Genomic DNA, 24918 nt, shown 5'->3' on the forward strand with positions numbered 1-24918 from the left:
TTTTTAGTTTTATTATTGTTAAACTTTAAAACACATACACAACAGAACAAACAAATTGATTTATACACTTTTTTTTCTCCACAGGAACAGTAGCTACAACCCATTTCTATCTTTAAGACACCATAGCTCTGTTGTCATATTCATATTATATCAGATTGTGCAAAAGATCTTGCTTAAAATAATACAGTGACAAGACAAACATCCAAAAATGCTGTTCCATTAATGTTAATGTATTTACAAACATGAACTAACAGTCAACAATAGTTCATCCATCTCTGTTAACGTTAGCAAAAACTTAATACACCTCAAAGGGACTTTGACATTAGTTAATAAAAATAAAGTTGTTTGTTGACATTTTGTTTACTCAGTGCTTTCACTAATGTTAACAAGCAAACTTTGCATTTATTAAACCATTACTAAATGATTAGCTCTCACTAATAAATGCTGTACAAGTATTGTTCACGTTAGTAAATACATTTATTAAATGGAAACATTAAAGTGTGACCCCAAAGACAAGTATAAAAGCAGTTCCCTTATTAAAAGTTATCACCATTACATGACAATATTCTCTTTTTTCCCCAATGTGTGCTTGTCAGTTGTTGGAAACAAAATAAATAAACCAACTACACACAATAAAAATGAAAGAAAGAAAATGAAGGTGTACAACAGGGGTGTCCAAACTCGGTCCAGGAGGGCCGGTGTCCAGCTGATTTTAGCTCCAACTTGCCTCAACACACCTGCAAGGATGTTTCGAGAAAGCCTAGTAAGAGCTTGATTAGCTAGCCCAGGGGTCTCTGATTGGGGTTAGAACTAAACTTTGTAGGACACTGTCCCTCCAGGACAGAGATTGGACATTTCTGGTGTACAACAAACTAAAATGAATCAATTAAAGGAAGAACTGAACTTAATGACATTCTAAAAATACAAAGAAATTAAAAGAAAAGTGTGTGTGTGTGTGTGTCTGGTTTCAAGTAGTAAAATGTGCAATTCTGCATTTCACCTCTAAGTGAAAAGTACTCACATTTTCACAAACAACACTCTAAAATAAAATCATAATAAGCAATAATAAAAGGTTAATATGCTGGTCTAAATACTGTATATAAAATATGAAAGCCGCGTGTCCCTTTTGCTGAGAACAAAACAAACCCAGATTGAATATTTTCACATATAGTGGGAACTGCAGAAGTCAATAAATAGGCAGCTTTCAAATGATTAGCTTGTTATATTAAAGGTCTTCTTTTGTTTGGAAGAAAGAATAACTTGATCTGTTCTCTGTAGCTGTCGATAAACAATGAATGACCATGCAATGACTTTGAACTCGAAGCTTATTGGTTATGTGTGATTGGCTGCTGGCGTTAAAATGGAGGGGAACATTAAAACCCTGGCCTTCATGAAAGACAGGTCAGGGAGAAGTGAGATGACCTTTGCTGCTTCTTCGCTCATCTCTTCATCTGTTTCTGGTTTCCTGTCAACAGACACAGAAAGAATGAGAATTGACTCATTTATGGTCACACCCCATTTTAACCTTTTGAGCTGTGAACTAGCCGTTCATTTGAGCTCAAAAGGTCTAGGCATGTTAATAGTGTGTATATTCATGCATGCATGTTTTTCTAACCTGACTGTTGGTTTGGTTTTCTCTATAGACTCCATAAGTTTTGTAAATGCATCTGCAATGTTGCGACCAGTGGTGTTGTTCTCCATTTTAGCTGTAGTCAGTTCATATATCTCTGGATCAACACCTACATGAACAGAAAATCTCTTTTTAACATATATAAATGAAAGTTAAGATGGTTGAAAGTAGGATGACATGATCTTAGAGATGATGTAGAAAACAAAGAGAATCACTAAAACATGAGATTAAAGGAAGAAAAGCAGAGATACTCACAGAGGCAGTACTGTAATAAAGTCCAGAGAGTGGAAATCAGGGACAGAATGCTAGACTATGAAGAAATGCTAGAGACGATAAGCTTACCAAAGATTGATTTCGAAATAACAGATATAAGGGGAAAGTAAAAAAAAAAGAAGGTTTCACTGCACACCAGTCACTTCAATTAGACGAAGCCTTTCTGTTCTAACCTGGTAGTGGAGTGTCAGTTTCACTATCTGAGCTACATTCATCCACAGGTCCAAAATAGTCCAAATTTAATTTGGAGATTCCTTCATCTTGAGCTTCAAATGAGAGCCACAGGTATGACAGCAGGACAGAGAGGGTTAGTGTGTTGATAGTTGATACCCACTATTTAATTATATATACTGTTCAAAAGTTTGAGGTTGGTACAATTTTTAAAAAATATTAATATTTTTGTTCAATTAGAAAGCATTTAATTCATCAAATGTGTCATTAAAGACTTTTAAATACTTTCAAGACAGTTATATGAGGAATAAATGATGTATTAATTAAAAATTACATCTACAAAACAGGGTTTGTATCAAGACATAATAATTTGGCTACAAAAATTTTTGACTTTTTTCCAAAAAATTTTTTCCACATTAGTTTTTAATGCTTTTGTTAACTTTTTAAAAAAATATTCCTGACCCCAAACCTTTGAAGTATAGTGTACAAGTTAAATAAAATTCAGATCAGCACCAGGAAACTTGTATTAGAATCAACAGGGTTGGAAAAGACAAAAGATAGACAGAATAGAGAAACAGACATAATGCAGTATAATATTTATTGACAGAATAACAATGTGACGCAACATAACTGCAATAAATACTAACCAGAAAGAGAGCTCAAGGTCATTAAAGGAATTTTCTAGTTAAATGTTCGTGGCTCAATGGTAATTACTACTAAAAATAATCGTCTTGTCCAACAGTAAAAAGAGCATGTTATCTAAGCAACTGCAACTGAAGAAAGCCTTAAAAGCTACCATTAAAAATGTGTATATATGCGTGTATACAGTGCTCAGCATAATTGAGTACAGTCCATTTTGAAAATGAATATTTTTGTCCATTTCTCAGTGAATATAAGCAATGTATTTTGGTGTATTTAAACAAAACAGATTTATTAAACAGATATATTTATTAAAATAATATTTTAGTCACCAAACATGTATAGAAATTGAAAGATAATACACTTAAATTCAAGCAAAATATTGCAAAAATAAATTACAACCTCAAAATTCCAACTAAAATTTTCCATTTCTTTTGCTTCTCTTGATTTTTCCTCTTTTTAAATTTGTATTTATTATTTTTCTAACATATACATTTGGGTGTGCTAGTTTTTGGACTGTTATTGTAAGTTATTTTATTAGATAAGCTCCAGATTTGGCTTCAGTACTGACTAATCTAATGCACACATATAATATTGTATAGCTTATTAAAATATGAATTTAAAAGATAGATTTGTAAGGGGTGTACTTATATATGCTGAGCACTGTATATTATTACAACAAACTAAGAACATTTTGCTCCCCCCCCCCCCCCCCTCCCCAACCAAAAAGTATAAACTGTAAACATTTTATTTTTCGCTTTTGAACAAAAATTAAGAAAAAGAAAGGACAAGCTGACTTTACTTTATGTAGTAATCAACATAATGCCACAAAATAGATCAATTTATAATACTGAACCAGAAGAGAAAAGCAAAAGTAGGTATCTCACAGTTTGCAAGTTAAGTTGTTCAAAAAGAGCATTCATGAATGCGTCACTGACAGTTACAGTCTGTTTTCAGACAGTAAGCGAAAAGCATTTCCGTTTATCAGAAAAAGAAAAAACATTTACATTGACTGTATAACTAAAATGACCTTCAAGCTAAACCTTCATGTTTTCAAAATAGCATCTCAGAGATTCAACTGAGTGTAAATCTTTGAAAATGTCGTGGTATTTTCCCTGTTATTGTAGCCAAGGTGATTTGTAAAATGGCCTTAAAAAGCACCAGCAATAAGGTCAGCTTTTCCAGCAAAGTAAAAGCTCTTTTTTTTGAGCAGCTGGTGCTCAGGGACTATATATGGCTGTATTTTAGACAACACAACTGAGAATGTTTTGGATTAGGAGTATAATTCGATTTATCTCAAGTTTATCTTGCAAATAATGGCAAGGTAATAAATCACAGTTGAAGCTGCACACTTATAGTCTGAGGTAGTACATTTCAGCATTTGTATGTATAGTGTGTATTGACCTAAACCTGGACTTTCATAGTGCAGATTCAAAAACAAAAGGGGAGAGAGGGAAGATATAAACATGAACCAATATACAATGGTGAAATTAAATTATTACTAACTTAGCAGTTTTCCAAGAATTTCAATGGTGACATTTCAGATTGTTTTACTTATGGTAGTTCAGTGTTATGATAAAGGCACAGTATGCAATTTTCACCACCAGAGGGCGCATATTTACAACAAACAAAGGCGTTTTTGACTGGTAAATGAGTGTGAAATTATGAGAGTTCACTCATTCATTTACTTTCTTTTCATGTTGATGACAGCAGTGCTGTATTATTATACTAAATACGTTTTACGGTTACATTTTATTGTTATAATGCTTCTCTGTGCTGTCTAATAAAATGCACAAAATGTTATTGCATCTTTGGTGTTTACCAAAGGATTTATTTATTCTTCTAAACATCTGGGATAATGCAAGTACATAAGTCAGCAAAATATAAAACCCTGTTTTAGTAGTTGATGAATATTTGACTAAAAAACAATTTTTACATATTGTGCCTTTAAAACAACTAATTGCCCTTCAACTGCCCTATTCTCACAGTAAAACCAATATATTGACGTAAAACTGCCAGAATGACTTTGCTGCTACATTAAAAATGTGCAGATTAACAGAATTCTGCCAATTTAATTGTAATGTTACTTCTCATTTTTTTAAAAGGCCTGTTCACACATGATCTCTTTGTGACCATTTACTGCTAATTTTCCAGAAAGTTCGGTATGTGTGAAAGGGGCTACTGAGTGGTGTAGAAAACTGTGAAGGGAAGTTTGAAAAACAGAAAAAAAAGAGTGCTGTGAGAGAAGGAAGGTGCTCAGAAACAGAGAAGCGAGGCAGCATCAGGAGTAGGATTTCTGCCGTGAGTGGCGAGTGGCTTTTTCTTGAACTCTAGAGAAGGAGGCACGGCGAAAAGACGTACCGTCAATACTAATGGCCAGTGAGGGCGCCACCTGCAAAACAACACATGCACTTTTAAAAGAACAGAATATACTGTATCAGTCAATTTACTTTTAAGTGACAAAATATTCAAGGTATACAAAAAGTTAGGGCTGGTACAATAAATTGAGGTCTTAGATTCTTAGATTTTTGTCCTCAGGAATCAATTCAGAGGTTTTAACAGCAGATTCATTCAAATGGAACCATTCAAGTGTGCTTGTACATTCTGCACCTCTTTTTACATAGTTTTCAGACGCCGCTGTGCGTACACTCATAGAAAGCAATGTTTACAATTCTAAAAGAGGTGGCATGGAGTTTCACATCCAGTGTGTGATGAGTTTTAATTCTAAATATGAAGAGTTCAGGTGCAAATACCTCTAAATGCTGTCGGAAAATCTTTTCAGCCTCCTATGTTTATGTTCAGTTATTTTACTTTTTAAAACCTGTTAAGAACTTATTAATCACTATAAAAGTAAAAATATTTATATACACACACACACACACACACACGCACATATATATATACATACATACACACACACATACATATACACACACACATATATATATTTATACACATATACGCATATATATATTTATACACACACACATATACATATATATATATATATATATATATATATATATATATATATATATATATATATATATATATATATACAGCCAAGTTTGGTGACCCCTGTTTTAAATCAACAATAGACAAGTACATTGAAAACATTTGACCTATTTTTTCAGTGGCATGTTTGATTTATAGGTAACTTAAGGCTATTTTAATACATATTTTTGACTGTCTAGAGCAGTGGTCACCAAACGTGTTCCTGGAGGACTGGTGTACTGCAGATTTTTGCTCCAACCCTAATCAAACACACCTGAACAAGCTAATCAAGGTCTTACTTGGTATACTTGAAACATCCAGGCAGGTGTGTTGAGGCAAGTTGGAGCTAAACCCTGCAGGGACACCGGCCCTCCAGGACCGAGATTGGTGACCCTTGGTGTAGAGCAGGGGTGGGCAAAATTTGTCTGGGAGGGCCGGTGTCCTGCACAGTTTAGCTCCAACACTAATCAGACACACCTGCTTATTCACCTTATTCTCTGCCGACGAGCGGGGGTGGCCATTTGAATCTTTTTGGCTTGAGACTTCCGGTGTCATTCACTTTCATTCATTTTTTGACGTTAAAAACTGCTCATTACGCTGCTTGATGTTGCAATTTGATATTTTCTTATTATATTCTTCTACTTGGTCTATATAGTCATGCAAACATTAGTTTGTAGAGCAAGTAGTTTGACCATTTTCTGCTGTTTATTATTCCTAGTCATTTCTCCCATAGGCGACTGAATCGGAAGTTCTAAGACAATCGCGAAAACAGGCGCACTTCCGCATTTTAGAATAAGGTCAATAGATTTCTAGTAATCTTGAAGACACTGATTAGCATGTTCAGGTGTGTTTAATTAGTGTTGGAGCAAAGCTGTGGAGGACACCGGCCCTCCAGTACAGAGCTTGCCCAACCCTGCTCTAGAGGTTTATTTAAGTATTTGACAAGTCAGTTACAAAACAGTCATGGTGTACGTCCCTAAAGTAAAAGGATTATTAAAATTAGATATATATTCCATATAGATTCAATACAACTTTGTGTTAGTCTGCATTTTTCACCTGAGTGCATAGAATATTTCCACTCTCCAGAGGAGCAGAAGGGCAAAGTGCAGGGGAGGCTGGAGATTTTTGAGACTCTTTGGTGGGTTCCAGCATTCCCTGAGAAGAGGAGACACATATTTTGTATTTAATTAAAAAAAATTTTTTCCAAAAGATGTGTGAAATTGATAAGTGACAGTAAAGGTTTTTCTCCGTTGTCAGCTTATCATAAAAAAAGAGATAAATGATTAATTAGAATGATTTCTGAATGATAATGTGACGATGCCTTTTAGTAATACTCTGTAGTAATACTATATATATGCACGTGCATGTCAGGCATGTGTGTTTGTGTGTGTATAACTGAGGGGAATAACTGGTGATGGATGATAATTAGAAAATAATGCACACCCGGGTAGGTGAGGTGGCCATAGTAGACAGACCAGTCAATTATTCCATTTATGCTACAGTCAGTTTCCCAGTTATGTTGCATTTCAAAACATTTGTCAAATTCTTAACCTCAAACCACTGCTGTGTGGTACAATTTCATCCAAAGCCTTCGGTTTTGTTGTTTTGATTTTTGAATCAACGCAATGGTCTGAAACTGTAATGCGGTCAAACCCTGCTGTGTGTTTATCTGAAAATAATTACACACCTTAGAATGTTCATCAGCCAATCAGAATCAAGTATTCAACAGCCGAGCAGTGTATGTGCATGTATTGTATATAACGTTATGCATTTTTGAAAAGTAATATATGTTTTGTGGGGTTTAGGGTTTCACTTACCAGTCCGGCAGCAAACATAGGCACGATCAGTGGTTGGTTCTTGTCTCCAGTGAACAACTACGAGAGAAATTCAAAACCATAGACAAAAAAGTTAAAGCCATATCAATAAAAAAGAAACAGATAGAAAAAAGTCAGCACCAATAAATATCAGTATCAAGTTAATAGCGCAGAATACAAATCTGAGAAACAGCTGAAATTAACAATATTGAATGCCTATAAGGCTTGCACTCTCAAGAACTCACAATATTCCTGATTCCTAGGCAATTCAGAAGAATTCTGTTGCTATGGGAACCTGCCCACTTAAACTTAAGGCCATGACTGCCGAGAATGTCCTGAAGGTGGCGCCACATGACCAACGCATTTCTGCAGAGAAAAAAGACCTTCATACCCAGAGTTCCATAAAATACCAAACTGAACACATGAGATATATTTAAAAAGTAGAGCTCCTATAAATAGAAGCTGCAAGTTATATAAAGGTAAAGAATAAAACAGACAACTGAGATGAGGTTTACATTTTTTTTCATACTAGTGAGCCAAATATGCAATTATATTCTGAAAATAAGTGTAAAAATCATATTTATGGGCAAACAGTAACAAAGATGTGCATACTCCTGTGCAAAAAAGGAGCTGCTTGGATCCCTTTGCTCCTGAGGATCCTGAGCCGGCAGGAATTTATGAAGAGGCAAGACCTCAGTAACCTCGCTGACCTCAGCATGGACATCTAAAGGAAAGGCGGTTTTGAAGAGATGCTGTATTTTGCAGCTGAAATCAACCTGGAGTGATAGAAAACACAGGGCGCAGTTGGAGAAATGTTTGGTGTCAGTCAGATTAAATTGTTAATTGGTCGACAGATAAAAGGGCAATATGCAGAATTCAGATAAATCAACTTATTACTTCCAGTGTGCACGCACAAAATTAAAAGAGTGGGAACGTGATTCAATATCCTGAGTTGATTAAATGTTTTCATGACAAATTTTAACATTCCCTAGCTTTCCCAGCAAAAAAAAGTTCCCATTTCCCATTAAAAGTGAACAGGTTTCTAGAGACAACCTAGGAATTCATGGAGGTCTTTTTTTGAGTTTCATTACAGCAGCAGTTAATGTATCACAAATCTGACTTACAATTTCTTCAACAAAAAGCTGTTGGGGAATTGAATGAGTTGAAATTATGTATTAGAATTTTAATCCTATCCTAATCTTAAAAAAACAAAACACAAAAACAACATAACATACTTTCACATTACTTCCTTTAAAAACTATGACATTTGATCAATTTAAGTCAGTTAAAGGGGCAGTAGGTGATTGTTTTCAGAAACATTTGTGTTGTGCTGGTTAAAAGTCTCTTCACATTCCAATAATTAAAGTAAATGATCTAAATGTGTTTAAATGTATTTTTAGATTCTGGGTGAGGCATAAGACTAAAAAATGTTCATCCAATTAAAATTTGTTGGGCCGACAATTCCCATAATTCTGATAAGTAGCCCAAACTGTCTGTCCACAAATGTAGATTTGTACATCTGTGCATCCATTTTCATGCAGATCTGCCGTTTGCATGTACACGAAAGAGTAACAGCAGTAAAATCAAAATCCTGAATCAAATTTTTTCTAAATCCTGAATCAGTATTGGAGTTACTTTTGCACACTGGAAGAAGGATGACACCATGGCTGAAGTATTTCTTTTAGACAAGTAATGTTCTGTTTTAAAACTATTTTAGTCATGCAAAGCTGATGTAGATTTTGTTTTTTTTTTGTGTGTGTGAATGGGTTATATGCTGTTCAGCCACTGAAATCTTTTGGTGAAAGATTGATGTGACTATTTTCAGTTTCATAAGGCCCTTTTACAGCATCAATAATGTAGAGTTTTATTTAGTTTTACAACAAAACATAAGTAAATAGCGATATTTCGCCTAGCCTGCTTTACTGAGCTTAAGTTGGTTTTATATTCATGTTGGTTCATTTTTAAACAATGACAACCTGTGACGCACTCCCTGTCTTGTTTACCATGCTGCTCTGAATATTGGGTCTGAAACAGCACTAAGTATCGCTTAGTAATAAGTGTAATTCCTGCACACCGCTGGCCAACCACTACAGTAGTCACTTTAGGACAAGGTGCTTGAGAAAGTGAGGCCAGCATAAAATATTGCACATTATGACAAGTTTTGCTTGCTACACAACTGAAAACGTGCTAGATATAATACAGTTTTTCATTCAGAATTGTAGCATTATAAAGTTTTCTAACTGGCGAATGACATGATATGTTCATGATATCAGGAGATGTGGCTTTGGATGGCAAGGGAGAGATTGTGTTTCGAAGATATTATGCTAACGAATAGCATTTAGTCAGATCACCTACTGCACCTTTCAGATTATAATATATTACTTATTTTCCAACACTGAACAAATGTATGCCATAATGATTGACATCTGAACGACTCACAGTGCTACTCTGGATGTCTTCCCTAGAGGGCGCTGATGAAGTCTCAACATCTTGTTCTTCTTTACCGGCATAAGTGCTCTGTTCCTCTCCAAATGTGGCCCATGAATCCTGATCCCCTTTTGGGCTTTCACGTGGAGCAAATGCAGCCCAACCGTCGTCTTCTCCCCCTGCTGCACCTTCAAATGGAGCTGAACTAAAGTCTGCAAAACTGTCACTAGGAGGCAACTCAGAGCAAAAGCCTCCTTCTTCACCAGCCATTTCCTCAGCCAGCTCATCTTCCTCCTTGAAGTCTTTTAGGGTGTCAGTGTCACCAAAATCATCGTCTGTGGAGCACCTGGACATGGCCGTCACAAATTCAGGAAGCCCTTCCTGGGTCATAGATTCAGTCCGACTGAAGTCTGTGAAACCCTGAGTTGCATCTCTGAAGTCGCAGAAATCCTCGTCAGCTGTGGGGTCTGCAGATGTCTCAACGTCAGCATCTATTCCCACCTCTGAGTTTGCAAATGATCCATGAATTTCTATTGTGTCTCCACTCAGCTGCATGTCAGAGATTAGATCCGCATCCACTGAGGAAACAGTTTCAGCTTCAGCTTTGTCAACATGGTCCATAGACTCCTCTAGACAGTCTGCGGCAAAACAGTTCTCGCTTTGATCCTGCTCACCTTCAACCTCTTGTGCATCTCTACAGGAAGAAAGAAACTGGGAGTTGCCACATATCTCCATCCCTGCTTCTGTGTCTCTGAGTTCACATGCTTCAGTACAAGATGAGTGATTGTTAGAGTCTGGCAGCTTGTCTGTTATGCGGCTTTTGTCTAAAACATCAGCTATACTGGCATCCCGTCCATAATTTACCTCAATGTGTGTGCTTTGTAAGCAGTTATGAAGAGACTGGTCCAGGTCTGAATTTGAACAAGACTCACTGTAGCCATTACTGAGACTGTGCTCATCACCTGTGCTGCTGTTTTGGACATCACTGCCCATAGAGGGGGAGTTCTGGTCAGATCTATCTGAAAGCTCCACCTGTAGGTCAGAGGATGTCATACCATTTGTAAGAATCCCTGATGATTCCTTCTCAGCTATTCCAAAGCTGCTGATTGATTCAGTTTCTCTCTCCTTCTCATTCGTCCATCCATTGTTTTCAGAAACGATGATATTCTGTGTGCATTTGATGATCAGGTCAGGTGGGGAGTCCTCCAGTGCATTTGATTGGTCATATGTTGTGGGCGTGTCAAGCTCAGACAAGCTAAAACTGGACGACACTCCTCCTCCGTCAAAACCCCCGAACTCACCAAACTCATCTTCCTCTTCTTCCTCTCCAGTCTCATCTAGAGGTGGTGGAGAGGAAGAGTACAGACGGACGACATCAGGCTCCATGGTCCACTTCCACCACCCACGGCCACATGCACACACACCCCTAGAAGGAAAAATAAGAGAACAATTTTAGAAAACTTGTGCTGCATCCCAATTCGCATACTATCCGTGCAAAATAGTACTTGAAAATAGAATTAGTATGTCCCAAATCATAGTATGTTGAAAAGAGTATGCCAAAGGTTACAGATGGTTAGTATTTCCAGAAAAATTCAAAGTGTAGAACCGTCCATACTCTAACAGCTGATATTGCCCACAATACATTGCTGGTTGGACGTGAATTTGATTAGAACTACAAACACGAGTGAAAAGTGTAAACAAATTACAAACATGTCAAAGACCAACCGTCAAGTAGAGAGGCTTCGGTAAAGATGTTTGTTTGACTGTTAATTAATATCTGGCCAACTGGAAAATATTTAAATCGCATTTTCTTTCAACAACACTGAACTTATATAAAGACGTGTTAGAACATTATCCAAAGACCTGAATATTTCTGTGCATGAAAGACTCGTGAATGGGAGACTAACCTGCAGCTGCGTCTCCAATGAGGTAAGAAATTAAATATGACAGAAATGTGGATGATGTGTGGATGATTGATATGGCTCGTAACGAAACAACATAATGATCTGTTAATGAGGAAGCAGTGTGTCCCAAAGCTTGCATACTCTTTTGTTACACACTCAAAAGTATATACTTTTCCGTCACAGAAAAAGTACATACTTTTAAGGCATACTATAAGTATGCCAATAGGGAAGCAGTGTTGATGATGGCTTTAAATAATATTACTGGTCAAATACTCATTCAGCAAAATATCATGAAATATTAAGACTGACCTCACAGTAACATCTTTTGCATTAAAATTTTCAAGCATTAAACCTAAAAGTATACAGTGGTTTGCACACAGAGGCAAATTATATAAGCACAAACTGTGCAGGGGTGCACTGTGGGCTTTAATAGTACATCTTTTATGTCTTTCAAAGCCATTAATACAGCAACCAATTCACTACCACCAGTATTTTTTTTTTAGACATTTCTATTTTGAAATTTAATTTAACTGAAAGAAAACCATTTAAAATTGTTTTAAAGGGGACCTATTAGGGCCCTTTTAGCAAGATGTAGTAGGCTGGTATAAGATTCTGACGATATGATAACCTTAGATAAAAATATCATGGCTTCACAGTGTTGTGATTACTACTCTAAATGTGCTCTTTTTAAATGTCTGGGTAAAAAACTTCAACTTTTTCCCTTTTGAACACAATATATTTTACATTAAGAAAGATTTAAATGATTTTGGAGCAGTAAACATGTCCTGCTAAATAATTCAAATGAATCATTGACTTTTGCTGTCTTCATTTGTTCCAAAAACACAGATTTATTTACAATTTAAAACAGCATCTTTGGATATGGTTTCTGCTGGAGAAACTGTTGTCCTAAAACAGTAAAAAAAAAACAAAAAAAACACTTACATATACCGTAGAAACAATATAGCAGAACATTTTGGCAGTTTTAAACCTTGACTTTTTCAAACTGCAATATACCTTAAAAAGGTTATCATCCTATGCCTAATCCCTAGAGTGTTTATGTGACGTTTCATCTCAAAATACCCCTCAAAAAATGTATTATAACTCTTTTGCCCCTTTTTACATTTTTACAGTTAGCACTGGTTATTAGGCATGGGACGATAACTGCTTTCAAGGTATACCACAGTTTAGAAGTCAAGGTTTTAAAATCACCAAAAAAATTTGTTATACCATTCCAGAAGTTTTTTTTTTTTTTAAGACAACAGTATCTCCAAAAGAAAAGATATCCAAAGATGTCGTTTTAAATTGTAACTAAATCTGTGTTTTTGAAACTAATGAAGAAGTCAATGATCAATGATTCATTTGAACTATTTAGCCTGAGTTTTACCATTCCAAAATATTTAAAATGTTTCCCAAATTAAAATATATAGTGTTTAATGGGGAAAAGTTTTAAAGAGAACATATTTTAGAGCAGTAATCACAATACCGTGAAACCATGATATTTTTATCCAAGGTTATCATATCATCAGAATCTTATACCGGTCCATGTCTACTGGTTATATTCACACACTGTTGCCACAAAACTGTGTTTACACCCCTTGTGATTTTTGCATAGTAATAGTAATATTTGCAAAGTGATTTTTGCATAGTATGTCCCATGCATTTAACTTAATAATTGTCCTTTGTTTAGCATTGTGTTTAATGTCCTCAATACAAATTTACTACATATTTATTAATAGTGCAATTATCTCTTGTAGTATATTTTATGACTGAGCTTTTGTATAACCAGGGGTAATACACAAAACCATGTGACAGGCTTCGGGCTAAAGTAGTCAGCACTGCTAGATCAGAGAGCAGTCTATTCATTATTTACCAGCACTTTAAATGTAACCCCACTTTCATGGGCTCAATCTAGGGCATGGTTTAAAGAAAGCAGCTGAGAGCAACAACACTTTTTACTCAGTCTGCAAGCAGCAAAATTGCATTTAATAATTACATAATCTTCCTGTCTAAAGATTTGACAATATTTCATGGTGCTTAAAGTAACAAAAGCTACCAATATTTAACTATTTGTTTGCAGACCCGTTGCCTCAGTGTAGAGTACAGCAGTGGTGCAATCTGAAAAACTAATCTAAAATAGTGGATACATGCAAATTCCCTTACTAGTTTCGCATTGGTTAATGTTTCCTTGATTATGGAAGTTTCTGTCAAGCAGCAAAAACCTGCACTATTTTGCATAGCTAGACCTAACCTCAGTTTAAAACAAAACAATAAGCAAGTGGCAGCTGGATGATAAATCTAGAATGCAAGATAACACCTGTAGAACCTTAATCTCTCATAGAGCCAGCACTGATATTGATGATGCATCATGCTGATATAATAGATGCTATTTGTAATCTGACTGATGAAGTAAATTTGGCCACACAGTAATCTTCATAAACTACATCTGAAACTTTTTTTGGTCTTGTTGTTTCTTTGTTTGTTTATGTTTATCAACATGTTTATTACACTGAAATAGAAATGCTATGAAACATCATTACAACTTAAACTAAAAGTTCTATTTTAATATATTTACAATACTTTTTCAAAAGATGTATTTATTGTTGTGATTTATTGTGTGTATGTTTATAGCAATGCACAATATCGACAACCATATCAGTATTGAACATTCATTTATTTTTATGTTGTCAACTGTATTTGTTTGCAATGCTTTTTAATCAGGATCAGAATCAAAATTTGCAATTAAAAGCCTATGTACATATCACTTATCAGATTCCAAATATGGTCAGTAATAAGTATAAACATATATTTTCGTATTGTTGAATCTGTTTTTTTTTTTTTTTGAAATCATACATTTACTCAGGCATCTTAGATGAACATAAGCACTTATTTGAACTTTGAACCCTATCCCTAACATTGTAAAATGCCTTCCCTATCACTTTCGATCAATTTCAATGCATCGTTGTATTCATTTAATTTCATTCATTTCTAAATAAAATCATTACTGACCCCGAACTTTTGAATGGTAGAATATGCTACAGCATTTGAGTATGTGTTCACTTGCGTTTAAACAGGCTACACACTTGTGCACTTGTACTGCACAGAAGCTCTTTGATTCTAGATAACCGCACTCTGAAAAGTCAGTTACGCAAGCACACAATTACACTGACGTGGATTTGAATTAATATGATTTGAAATATTTTGCCTACTAGCCAACATGCATGAGTATTTTGTTTGCCTCAGGCAAACAGACAAGCCATGCTCATAAACACACGCACACACTGTGTAAACTTTGATATGTCCTCTTTGAAGGGAGTGTAAACTGATGAGGAAACCCAATCCAGTTCCTTTGTGCTGTCAGACAAACAGCACAGACTCAGAGCAGGAGCGCAAACATGGAGAGACAAACCTCCACTGCCTAAATAAAATCGTAAGGACTCCAATTAAGCCAGTATAATGCCAAAAAGTGGCTTTTTTTTTCCTCAGAAAGAAAGTTATAGTCTTGTCCAGCGCAATCTACAAAACCTGTTAGGGGTATATTATCTACTCCATGATCAAACTGGAAAGACTGCTGTGGTGATCAAACCTGATATGCAGCAATCTGTGTCTGTTTGGAACTGAAACACTAAATTGTTTATGTTAAACATAAGGTTGCTCAAAAAGTATTACAATTTCCATTCATTTAAAGATTTTTTTAAAAGAATGTTTTATTTTTACACAATCAATAATAATAATAATAATAATAATAATAATATAATAATAATAAGAATAATAAGAAGAAGAACATAATAATAATAATAATAATAATAATAATAATTATTATTATTATTATTATTATTATTATTATTATTACTACTACTACTTTTATAAATAAGAAACAATTGCATCCTCAATTTTAATGTTTATAAATACCAATGATTTTGCAAATATTACTTCACGCATTACATTGTGAATGCTGTTTTATTAATGATTGCTTGCTTTATTACAGTAAATGTCAGTTCACACCAAGGACAATAACTACTGTAACAATAATGAAAACTGTTGGAATTAAAAAATAATAACACCACCAAATTCACTATAGATATATTTTATTCCAGCTAATGAACATGCTAAAAATAAATAAATTGTTATCATCCACTAGTGTGGTGGACACATATATAGTTATCGTTGTGGGTATCTTTATGGTCATTAGTCTTAGTGTGAACCAGTCTAAATTCGATTAAAAACTAAAAGCATCAGTAAAGGCTGAAACATTTTTATGAAGATATTTTTAAAAATTAGGAATTGTCCTCTTGTTAACTGACTGACTCAACAAACACACTCAAAAACAGGCTTCTCATTGTTAGATGGATAACATACAGCATGTTATGTGCAATGCGTTACAAAATCAGCTCAACATTTCACAATGTCTGAAATCCTTTGACTGGAATCATCTGAATCTAAAACAAAACAGTCTGTGGCCATCATAGGAGATTGTGTCAAAAAATGGCAATTCAGACTGCCAAAACCTTTGCCAACAAGCATTGACTTCTCCAGATGGTAAATCCTAGGAAAAGTTGTGTCGTTTTTTCCAGCCTGAAGGAAGGCTCTTTTAAAGCAGACTCAGTAAATCATTTCTTTATGGTTCTTGCTCTGTGGACTGGGGCATTGTTATGCTGAAATAAAAAGGGCTCTCCACAGACTTTTGCAAGAGACATGTAATAATCTGAAAAGAGCTGCACAAAATATCTCTTCAGGATAGAAATCACATCGTACCCAACATAGTCACATCTGAGCATGTGCATTGTTGTGTAGCAATTACCAGGCACCACATTTCAGAGCGCATTTGATTTGTGGATTAACTGCAAAGTTTATCAATAGCAGAGTAAAAGTTTATCATTTGCATGTGTTGTAAGGCCTGTTACAGAGTAAACATTCCAAGTGAGTTTCAGGCAGAGATGTCCAAACTAGGGCCTGCGGGCCAAAGGTGGTTCATGGTCACCTTTTATTTGGCCCACCGTCCCATGGGAATGGTTTAGAAATTGTTATTTCAAATTTAAAGAAACATTTTATTTGTTTATTTTATTTTTAAGCTACAATAAAGTGATCTACAATTAAACATTTTAATTTAAATGGTGTAAATGTATCAGATTTAGTTTAAAATGTACATATGACAGATAAAAGATAATGCAGCCAGAGACTTTGGTGAGTGAATCAAAGCAAAGGCAGCTTCTGCTTGACTAGCGTTATTTAGCATTGAACTCCACTGTGTTATAAATGTAAATGTTTGATTTTATTGCAATAAGTTATAATTAAAAAGTTATACTGCATTAGTTAATATGATTCACAGTAAAGTTTTCTATTTATTTTGAAATATTATGTAATGATTTAGGAAATTACACATCGCAACTTTACTTTAGTGTAAAATAATTAGGGACCGAGCACCGAACGGTGCAAGGCCCTATTGGAATTGCTCCGTTTATTAGGGACCGAGCACCGAACGGTGCAAGGCCCTATTGGAATTGCTCCGTTTATTATTATTATTCTTTTCCGGAATGAATCGCGATTTTGAGGGCCTTACCATGCCCGAAAACTCACGCAACTTTGCACACGCCTCAGAAGTGGCGAAAATTTACGTATGTTATGGGTCTCGGAAGTGGGCGTGGCAAAATGACTCGACAGCGCCACCTAGAAAAATTAAACGGACAAGCCCCCGATCTACGAATCACGCACATGCACGAAAATTGGCACACACCTCAAACATGCCAACACATACGAAAAAGTCTCTTGGAGCCGTATCTCAAACCCAACAGGAAGTCGGATATTTTTAACTTCCTGCGGCGAAAAAGTGGCGTTTTTGCCATTTCCAGGCGTTGTACTTTAACGAACTCCTCCTAGGGATTTTATCCGATCGACACCAAAATTGGGTTTTATCATCTAAACGCCTCGGCGATGTTAAATTGCGAAGCTTTAGAGTTTTCGTCGATGGGCGTGTACGTGGCGGCCTCGCAAACTTTGATGATTCGCCACAAAACAGGAAGTCGTTATAACTCAGGCATGCATTATCCTATTTGCCTCAAAATTCACACGCTTGATAAGCGTCCTGACCTGAACACGTTTACATGCCACTATCCAGATACAGTTATAGCACCACCTGCTGGCCACAGGAAATGACATGATTTACAGAGTCACAAACTCCTCCCACAAATTTTATCGTATCAGCACCAAATTTGAGTGGTGTCATCTGAAAGCTCTATCGGTGATATATTGTGAAGATCTAGAGTTTTTGCAGAGGGGCGTGTCCGTGGCGGCATGACAAACCTCAACGCTTCGCTATGGAACAGGAAGTCCTTATAACTCAACCACACAATGTCCGATCAGCCTGAAACTTCATATGGTTGATAAAAGTCCTCTCCTGAACACATCTCCATAACAAAATTGAAGTGGGCGTGGCAAAATGACTCCACAGCGCCACCTATATAAATTAAACGGATGAGCCCCTGAGCTACGAATCACGCACATGCACAAAAATTGGCACACACCTTAAACATGCCAAAACATACGAAAAAGTCTCTTGGAGCCATATCTCAAACCTAACAGGAAGTCAGATATTATTAACTTCCTGCGGCGAAAAAGTGGCGTTTTTGCCATTTCCAGGCGTTGTAATTTAACGAACTCCTCCTAGGGATTTTATCCGATCAACACCAAAATTGGGTTTTATCATCTAAAGGCCTTGGCGATGTTAAATTGCGAAGCTTTTGAGTTTTCGTCGATGGGCGTGTCCGTGGCGGCCTCGCAAACTTTGATGATTCGCCACAAAACAGGAAGTCATTATAACTCAGGCATGCATTATCAGATCTGCCTCAAAATTCACACCTCTGATAACATTCCTGACCTGAACAGGTTTACGTGCCGATATCCAGTTACAGTTATAGCGCCACCTGCTGGCCACAGGAAATGACATGTTTGACACTATAACAAACTCCTACCACAAACTTTCCCGTATCAGCACCAAAATAGAGTGGTGTCATCTGAAAGCTCTAGCGATGATATATTGTGAAGATCTAGAGTTTTTGCAGAGGGGCGTGTCTGTGGTGGCATGACAAACCTCAACGCTTCGCCATGGAACAGGAAGTCCTTATAACTCAACCACACAATGTCCGATCTGCCTGAAACTTCACATGATTGATAAAAGTCCTCTCCTGAACACATCTACATAACAATATTGAGTCAGTAATAGCGCCATCTGCTGGCAGAAGGTAGTTTGGCTTGTAACTCGGCCACACAATGTCCGATCTGCCTGAAACTTCACATGGTTGATGAAAGTCCTCCCCTGAGCACATCTACATAATAAATCTTCATAATAATATTGAGTCATAGTCATAGCGCCACCTGCTGGCAGAAGGTAGTTTGGCTTGTAACTCGGCCACACAATGTCCGATCTGTCTAAAATGTCACATGGTTGATGAAAGTCCTCTCCTGAGCACATCTACATAATAATATTGAGTTTTTAATAGCGCCACCTGCTGGCAAAATGTAGTTTGTCTTATAACACAATCTCCACACAATCTCTGATCTGCCTGAAACTTCACATGTTTGATAAAAGTCCACTCCTGAACACATCCACATAACAATATTGAGTCAGTCATAACGCCACCTGCTGGCAAAAGGTAGTTTGGCTTATAACTCAGCCACAAAATGCCCCATGTGCCTGAAACTTCACATGGTTGATAAGATTCCTCTCCGGAAGACATCTACATGCCAATCTTAAGTCACAGTTATAGCGCCACCTGCTGACAGGAGGAAGTTTGGCATAAATCTGTGATTTTCTTAGATTTTTTTTTATATATCGGCTTAAATTATTATTGTTCGCTGTTCTCTGTCATCGTAAGGTCACCGGGTGGCGGTGAGCCCGGGTGCGAGGTCCCTTTCATCGCTGCTTGCAGCTTTAATTATTATTATTATTATTATTATTATTATTATTCTTTTCCGGAATGAATCGCGGTTTTGAGGGGCTAAACATGCCCGAAAACTCACAAAACTTTGCACACGCCTCAGAAGTGGCGAAAATTTACGTTAATTATGGGTCTCGGAAGTGGGCGTGGCAAAATGACTCGACAGCGCCACCTAGAAAAATTAAACGGACGAGCCCCCGATCCACGAATTACGCACATGCACGAAAATTGGCACACACCTCAAACATGCCAAAACATACAAAAAAGTCTCTTGGAGCCATATGTCAAACCCTACAGGAAGTCGGATATTTTGTACTTCCTGCGGCGAAAAAGTGGCATTTTTGCCATTTCCAGGCGTTGTATTTTAACGAACTCCTCCTAGGGATTTTATCCGATCGACACCAAAATTGGGTTTTATCATCTAAAGGCATGGGCGATGTTAAATTGCGAAGCTTTAGAGTTTTCGTCGATGGGCGTGTCCGTGGCGGCCTCGCAAACTTTGACGATTCGCCACAAAACAGGAAGTCGTTATAACTCAGGCATGCATTATTTGATCTGCCTCAAAATTCACACGCTTGATAAGAGTCCTGACCTGAACACGTTTACATTCCGATATGCAAATACAGTTATAGCGCCACCTGCTGGCAACAGGAAATGGCATGTTTTACAGAGTAACAAACTCCTCCCACAAATTTTATCATATCAGCACCAAAATTTGGTGGTGTTATCTGAAAGCTTTAGCGATGATATACTGTGAAGATCTAGAGTTTTCGCAGAGGGGCGTGTCCGTGGCGGCATGACAAACCTCAACGCTTCGCCATGGAACAGGAAGTCCTTATAACTCAACCACACAAAGTCCGATCTGCCTGAAACTTCACATAGTTGATAAAAGTCCTCTCCTGAACACATCCGCATAACAATATTGAAGTGGGCGTGGCAAAATGACTCGACAGCGCCACCTATAAAAATTAAACGGAAGAGCCCCTGATCTACGAATCACGCACATGCACGGAAATTGGCACACACCTCTAACACGTCAAAACATACAAAAAATTCTCTTGGAGCCATAACTCAAACCCAACAGGAAGTCGGATATTTTTAACTTCCTGCGGCAAATAAGTGGTATTTTTGCCATTTCCAGGCGTTGTATCTTAACGAACTCCTCCTAGGGATTTTATCCGATCGACACCAAAATTGGGTTTTGTCATCTAAAGGCCTTGGCGATGTTAAATTGCGAAGCTTTAGAGTTTTGGTCAATGGGCGTGTCTGTGGCGGCCTCGCAAACTTTGATTCGCCAAAAAAACGGAAGTCATTATATCTCAGGCATGCATTATCCGTTCTGCCTCAAAATTCACATGTTTAATAAGAGTCCAGACTTGAACACGTTTACATTCCAATATCCAGATACAGTTATAGCGCCACCTGCTGGCCACAGGAAATGTCATGATTTACAGAGTAATAAACTCCTCCCACAAATTTTTCGTGTCAGCACCAAATTTGGTTGGTTGTTATCTGAAAGCTCTAGCGATGATATATTGTGAAGATCTAGAATTTTCGCAGAGGGGCGTGTTTGTGGTGGCATGACAAACCTCAACGCTTCGCCATGAAACATGAAGTCCTTAAAACTTAACCACACAAATTCCGATCAGCCTGAAACTTCACATGGTCGATTAAATTCCTCTCCTGACTACATCCCTATACCAATTTTGAGTCATTCATAGTGCCACCTGCTGGCAGAAGGTAGTTTGGCTTATAACTCAGCCAAAGAATGTCTGACCGGCCTGAAAATTCACATGGTTAATAAATTTTATCTCCTGAAGACATCTACATGCCAATATTGACTCACAGTCATAGCGCCACCTGCTGACAGAAGGAAGTTTGGCAAAAAATTGTGATTTTCCCAGGTTTTTTTCATATGTCGGCTTAAATTAATGATGTTCGCTGTTCTCTGTCATCATGAGGCCAGCGTGCGGCGGTGAGCCCGGGTGCGAGGTCCCTATCATCGCTGCTTGCAGCTTTAATTTGGTATATTTTTCTTTGGCCCTTGGCTTTCAATGATATTTGGCTTTTAGCTCTTCATTCAAAAAAGGTTTGGCCACCCCTGATTCAAAGCATTCAGGTGAAGAATGTTTAGCATGTGTAGCTTTGGCAAAAGATGAACTGTATTTAACTAAAGAGTAAAGATAGGGTGTTATTTTAGATCTGGTTAATCCGTTTTCTGTACCCAAATACCTATTAAACTTCCCAGAAAAACACAAAGGACCTGTTTTTTTCTGTATATATGCATTTGTTCTATTGTATTGTCTATGTATTATAATTTGTTTATATTATTTCAATCACTCTACAATAACAAATACTTTCAAAACGGAGCAATTCAAGTCAACTTGTGGCATTGTTTTTATATTGCAGAAATACAAAACGTTGCACCGTCAGTTTTTTTTTTAATATCATATCATCTTATCAATATCATGCAGTTCTACTACATAATTGCCTACGTAATTTTGTAATAATAGTATACATCCACACAGAAATTCCCACAATCACCAAACTCGCCAAGTAGATTATACACATTTTTTAGCCATATCATTTATTGTAGTGCTATAGACTAACTCAAGAGCCTATTTCATCTCATTTGTGCATGTTTAGAAGGAAAATAAGGCCATGCATATACAAATGTTTACAAATGTACAGCCAATGACAACCCTATAGGCATTGCCTCTAGGCAAACAACTGACAAAACACAAACACCACAATAATGCAAATCAGGCGACTTTACCTTCCTGCTTCATTTGTAGATACAGAAATATTCTAATTACAATTTATATAAAAAAATACGAAAATCAGATAGTAGATAGAGGGTTTTCCTTTAGGTAAAAGTATAAATTAGCCTTTTATAGAAATGATAAATGCTATGAAAGCAAAACATGACAGCCTGTTGTGTCATTCACGGCCAGTCACTGCATCATTTCGTCATACAGTGGAGCATCCTTTGTGTTTTTAAAGTCATACATGTTGGAGCAAGATGACCTAAACCTAAATATTAACACCTGTAAATAATGAGCTGGTCTAGAGGAAGTATTGTGAGCGAGCTGTCACCTCTGTTATGGTGTTATGGCACGAGACGACTGTCTTCAGCCGGTGTGCTTTCTAATCCACTCAACGCCTCAGAACAACATGTCTGGGTGATAAGAGATTTACCTTAATACTGTCATTGACGTTGTTTGAAAATTGTTTATAAGACACTCTTGTTCTGAAGCCTTGGTGATCTGACAAAGGCGAGAGCAGCACATTATTTACATTCTTACCTTTTCCTATCCGCTACGGACGATCATCATGACAGACACTGAAACTTCAGTGAGAGGACAAGTCCCGTCTCGTCTCGTCCAGGTAAAGTTAAACCGGCTCTCACAGCCAGTTCCTGCGCTCATCCGGTGTTCCGTGTCCAACAATATGCAACCGGAGACCCGGACCTTTATTATCACTCCGTCAGATCGCAAACTGTGGTCTACTGCCCCACGGTGGCACGGAGCGCTGCAACACTACGTCATGAAGAATAAAAATCAAATACCATTGCAAAATAAATGTAGATTATTAGTTAGACAACTTCTAGATTTAAATAGTAATTTATTATCTTTTTTTTTTTTTAGATAATTTTAGTTTAAGAAATATGTTATTGTATTTGATGCCATACCTCAACAACTTCTTCATTTTATAAGAGAGTATGGAAATGAGTCTTTAGAAGGAAAATATGTTAAAGAAAACCTTTTTAAGGAGACCTTGATATCATTAAACAAAGTTATACTAATAAATATATTAGAAATATTATAACAGGTGATGTAGTTACATATAAAAATTTAAAATGGACCAATGAATAATATAAATTATACAATAATTATAATATATATATTTATAAATATAAAATAGAAGTCAAAGAAGTTACATTTAAAGTTGTACATTGTATAGTGGACAGCATATATAAGTACACACCTCACAAATCTCTCCTTTAAAATTATATTTTTAATAGGAAGCTGTAAAACATTATATTTGTGCATGTACATTAGATTAGTCAGTACTGAAGCCAAATCTAACAGAATAACTTTTGATAACGGACCAAAAACTAGCACACCCAAATTTATATGTTATAGAAAAATATTAAATACAAATTTTAAAAAGAGGAAAAATCAACAGAAGCAAAATATTTAAAATATTTAGTTGAAATTTGGTAGGTTGTAGTTTTCTTTTTGCAAAATTTTGCTTGAATTTAAATGTATTATCTTTCAATTTCTAAATATGCTTGGTAACTAAAATATTATTAATAAATAATAAAATGATCTGTTTAATAAACCTGTTTTGATTTAATGTACCATAACACATTGCTTATATTCACAGAGAAATGGATAAAAATATTCATTTTTTAAAACGGAATAAACTCAATTATGCTGAGCAATGTATACAACCAGTTAAAGGGGTTTTAGAATTATTCAATTTGGATATTAATTATTCCTGTGATTTTTGTTTGATGGAAAAATAATCTATTATCAATTTGTTTTGTGATTGTGCACAAAGATTTTTTTTTTTCTTAGAAGAAAAAAACAATACTATATTTAGAGTACAAAATGTTATTATGTCAATATATGTAACAAATGTACCTTCCTTTTGCAGCTTTTTATTATTTTCTGAAAGTTTTATACATGAAAAATGAACTTTTATCAAAGCTAAAGTTTCTTCACTTTTTTTAAAGAGGCTAAGGACTACTGCACAAGTTTGGAGAACATTGTTAGGATAAAACATGTTTGTTAAAAAAAACATGTTTGCTCAATAAAAACAAATTAAAAATGGTAAAGCCCAGAGTTGCTGCCTATATGTCAGTGATAAAATAGGATTTAAAATTTTTATATATTTAATAAGACATTCATTCATTCATTTTCTTTTCGACTTAATCAGGGGTCGCCACAACAGAATGAACCGCCAACTTATCCAGAATATGTTTTATGCAGTGGATGTCCTTCTAGCTGCAACCAATCACCGGGAAACACCCATACACTCTCATTCACACACATACATTACGGACAATTTAGCTTACCTAATTCACCTACAGCGCATGTCTTTGGACTGTGGATGAAAGTGAAGCACCC

At 36.2% G+C, this 24918-nt stretch overlaps 1 protein-coding gene across 2 annotated transcripts; it reads right to left on the reverse strand.

Annotated features, from left to right (window-relative positions):
* Window positions 1–23230, reverse strand: aftphb (aftiphilin b). 2 transcript variants are annotated; one of them, XM_087290490.1, is made up of 10 exons: window positions 23089–23230; window positions 9961–11374; window positions 8134–8297; window positions 7767–7887; window positions 7525–7581; window positions 6764–6862; window positions 5075–5105; window positions 2077–2169; window positions 1616–1739; window positions 1–1465 (listed from the first exon to the last, which is right to left on the reverse strand). In XM_087290490.1, the coding sequence occupies exons 2-10, from the start codon at window positions 11332–11334 to the stop codon at window positions 1333–1335; spliced, it is 2196 nt and encodes a 731-aa protein (XP_087146616.1). In that variant the 5' UTR covers window positions 11335–11374; window positions 23089–23230; the 3' UTR covers window positions 1–1332. The 2 variants fall into 2 exon arrangements, with proteins under 2 accessions (XP_087146616.1, XP_087146617.1); XM_087290491.1 differs by lacking the exon at window positions 2077–2169.
* Between the last annotated feature and the right edge of the window lie 1688 nt (window positions 23231–24918).

This window comes from Danio rerio, chromosome 17 (genome assembly GCF_052040795.2).
Source record: "Danio rerio strain M-AB ecotype USA chromosome 17, GRCz13ab, whole genome shotgun sequence".
Lineage (NCBI taxonomy): Eukaryota > Metazoa > Chordata > Actinopteri > Cypriniformes > Danionidae > Danio > Danio rerio.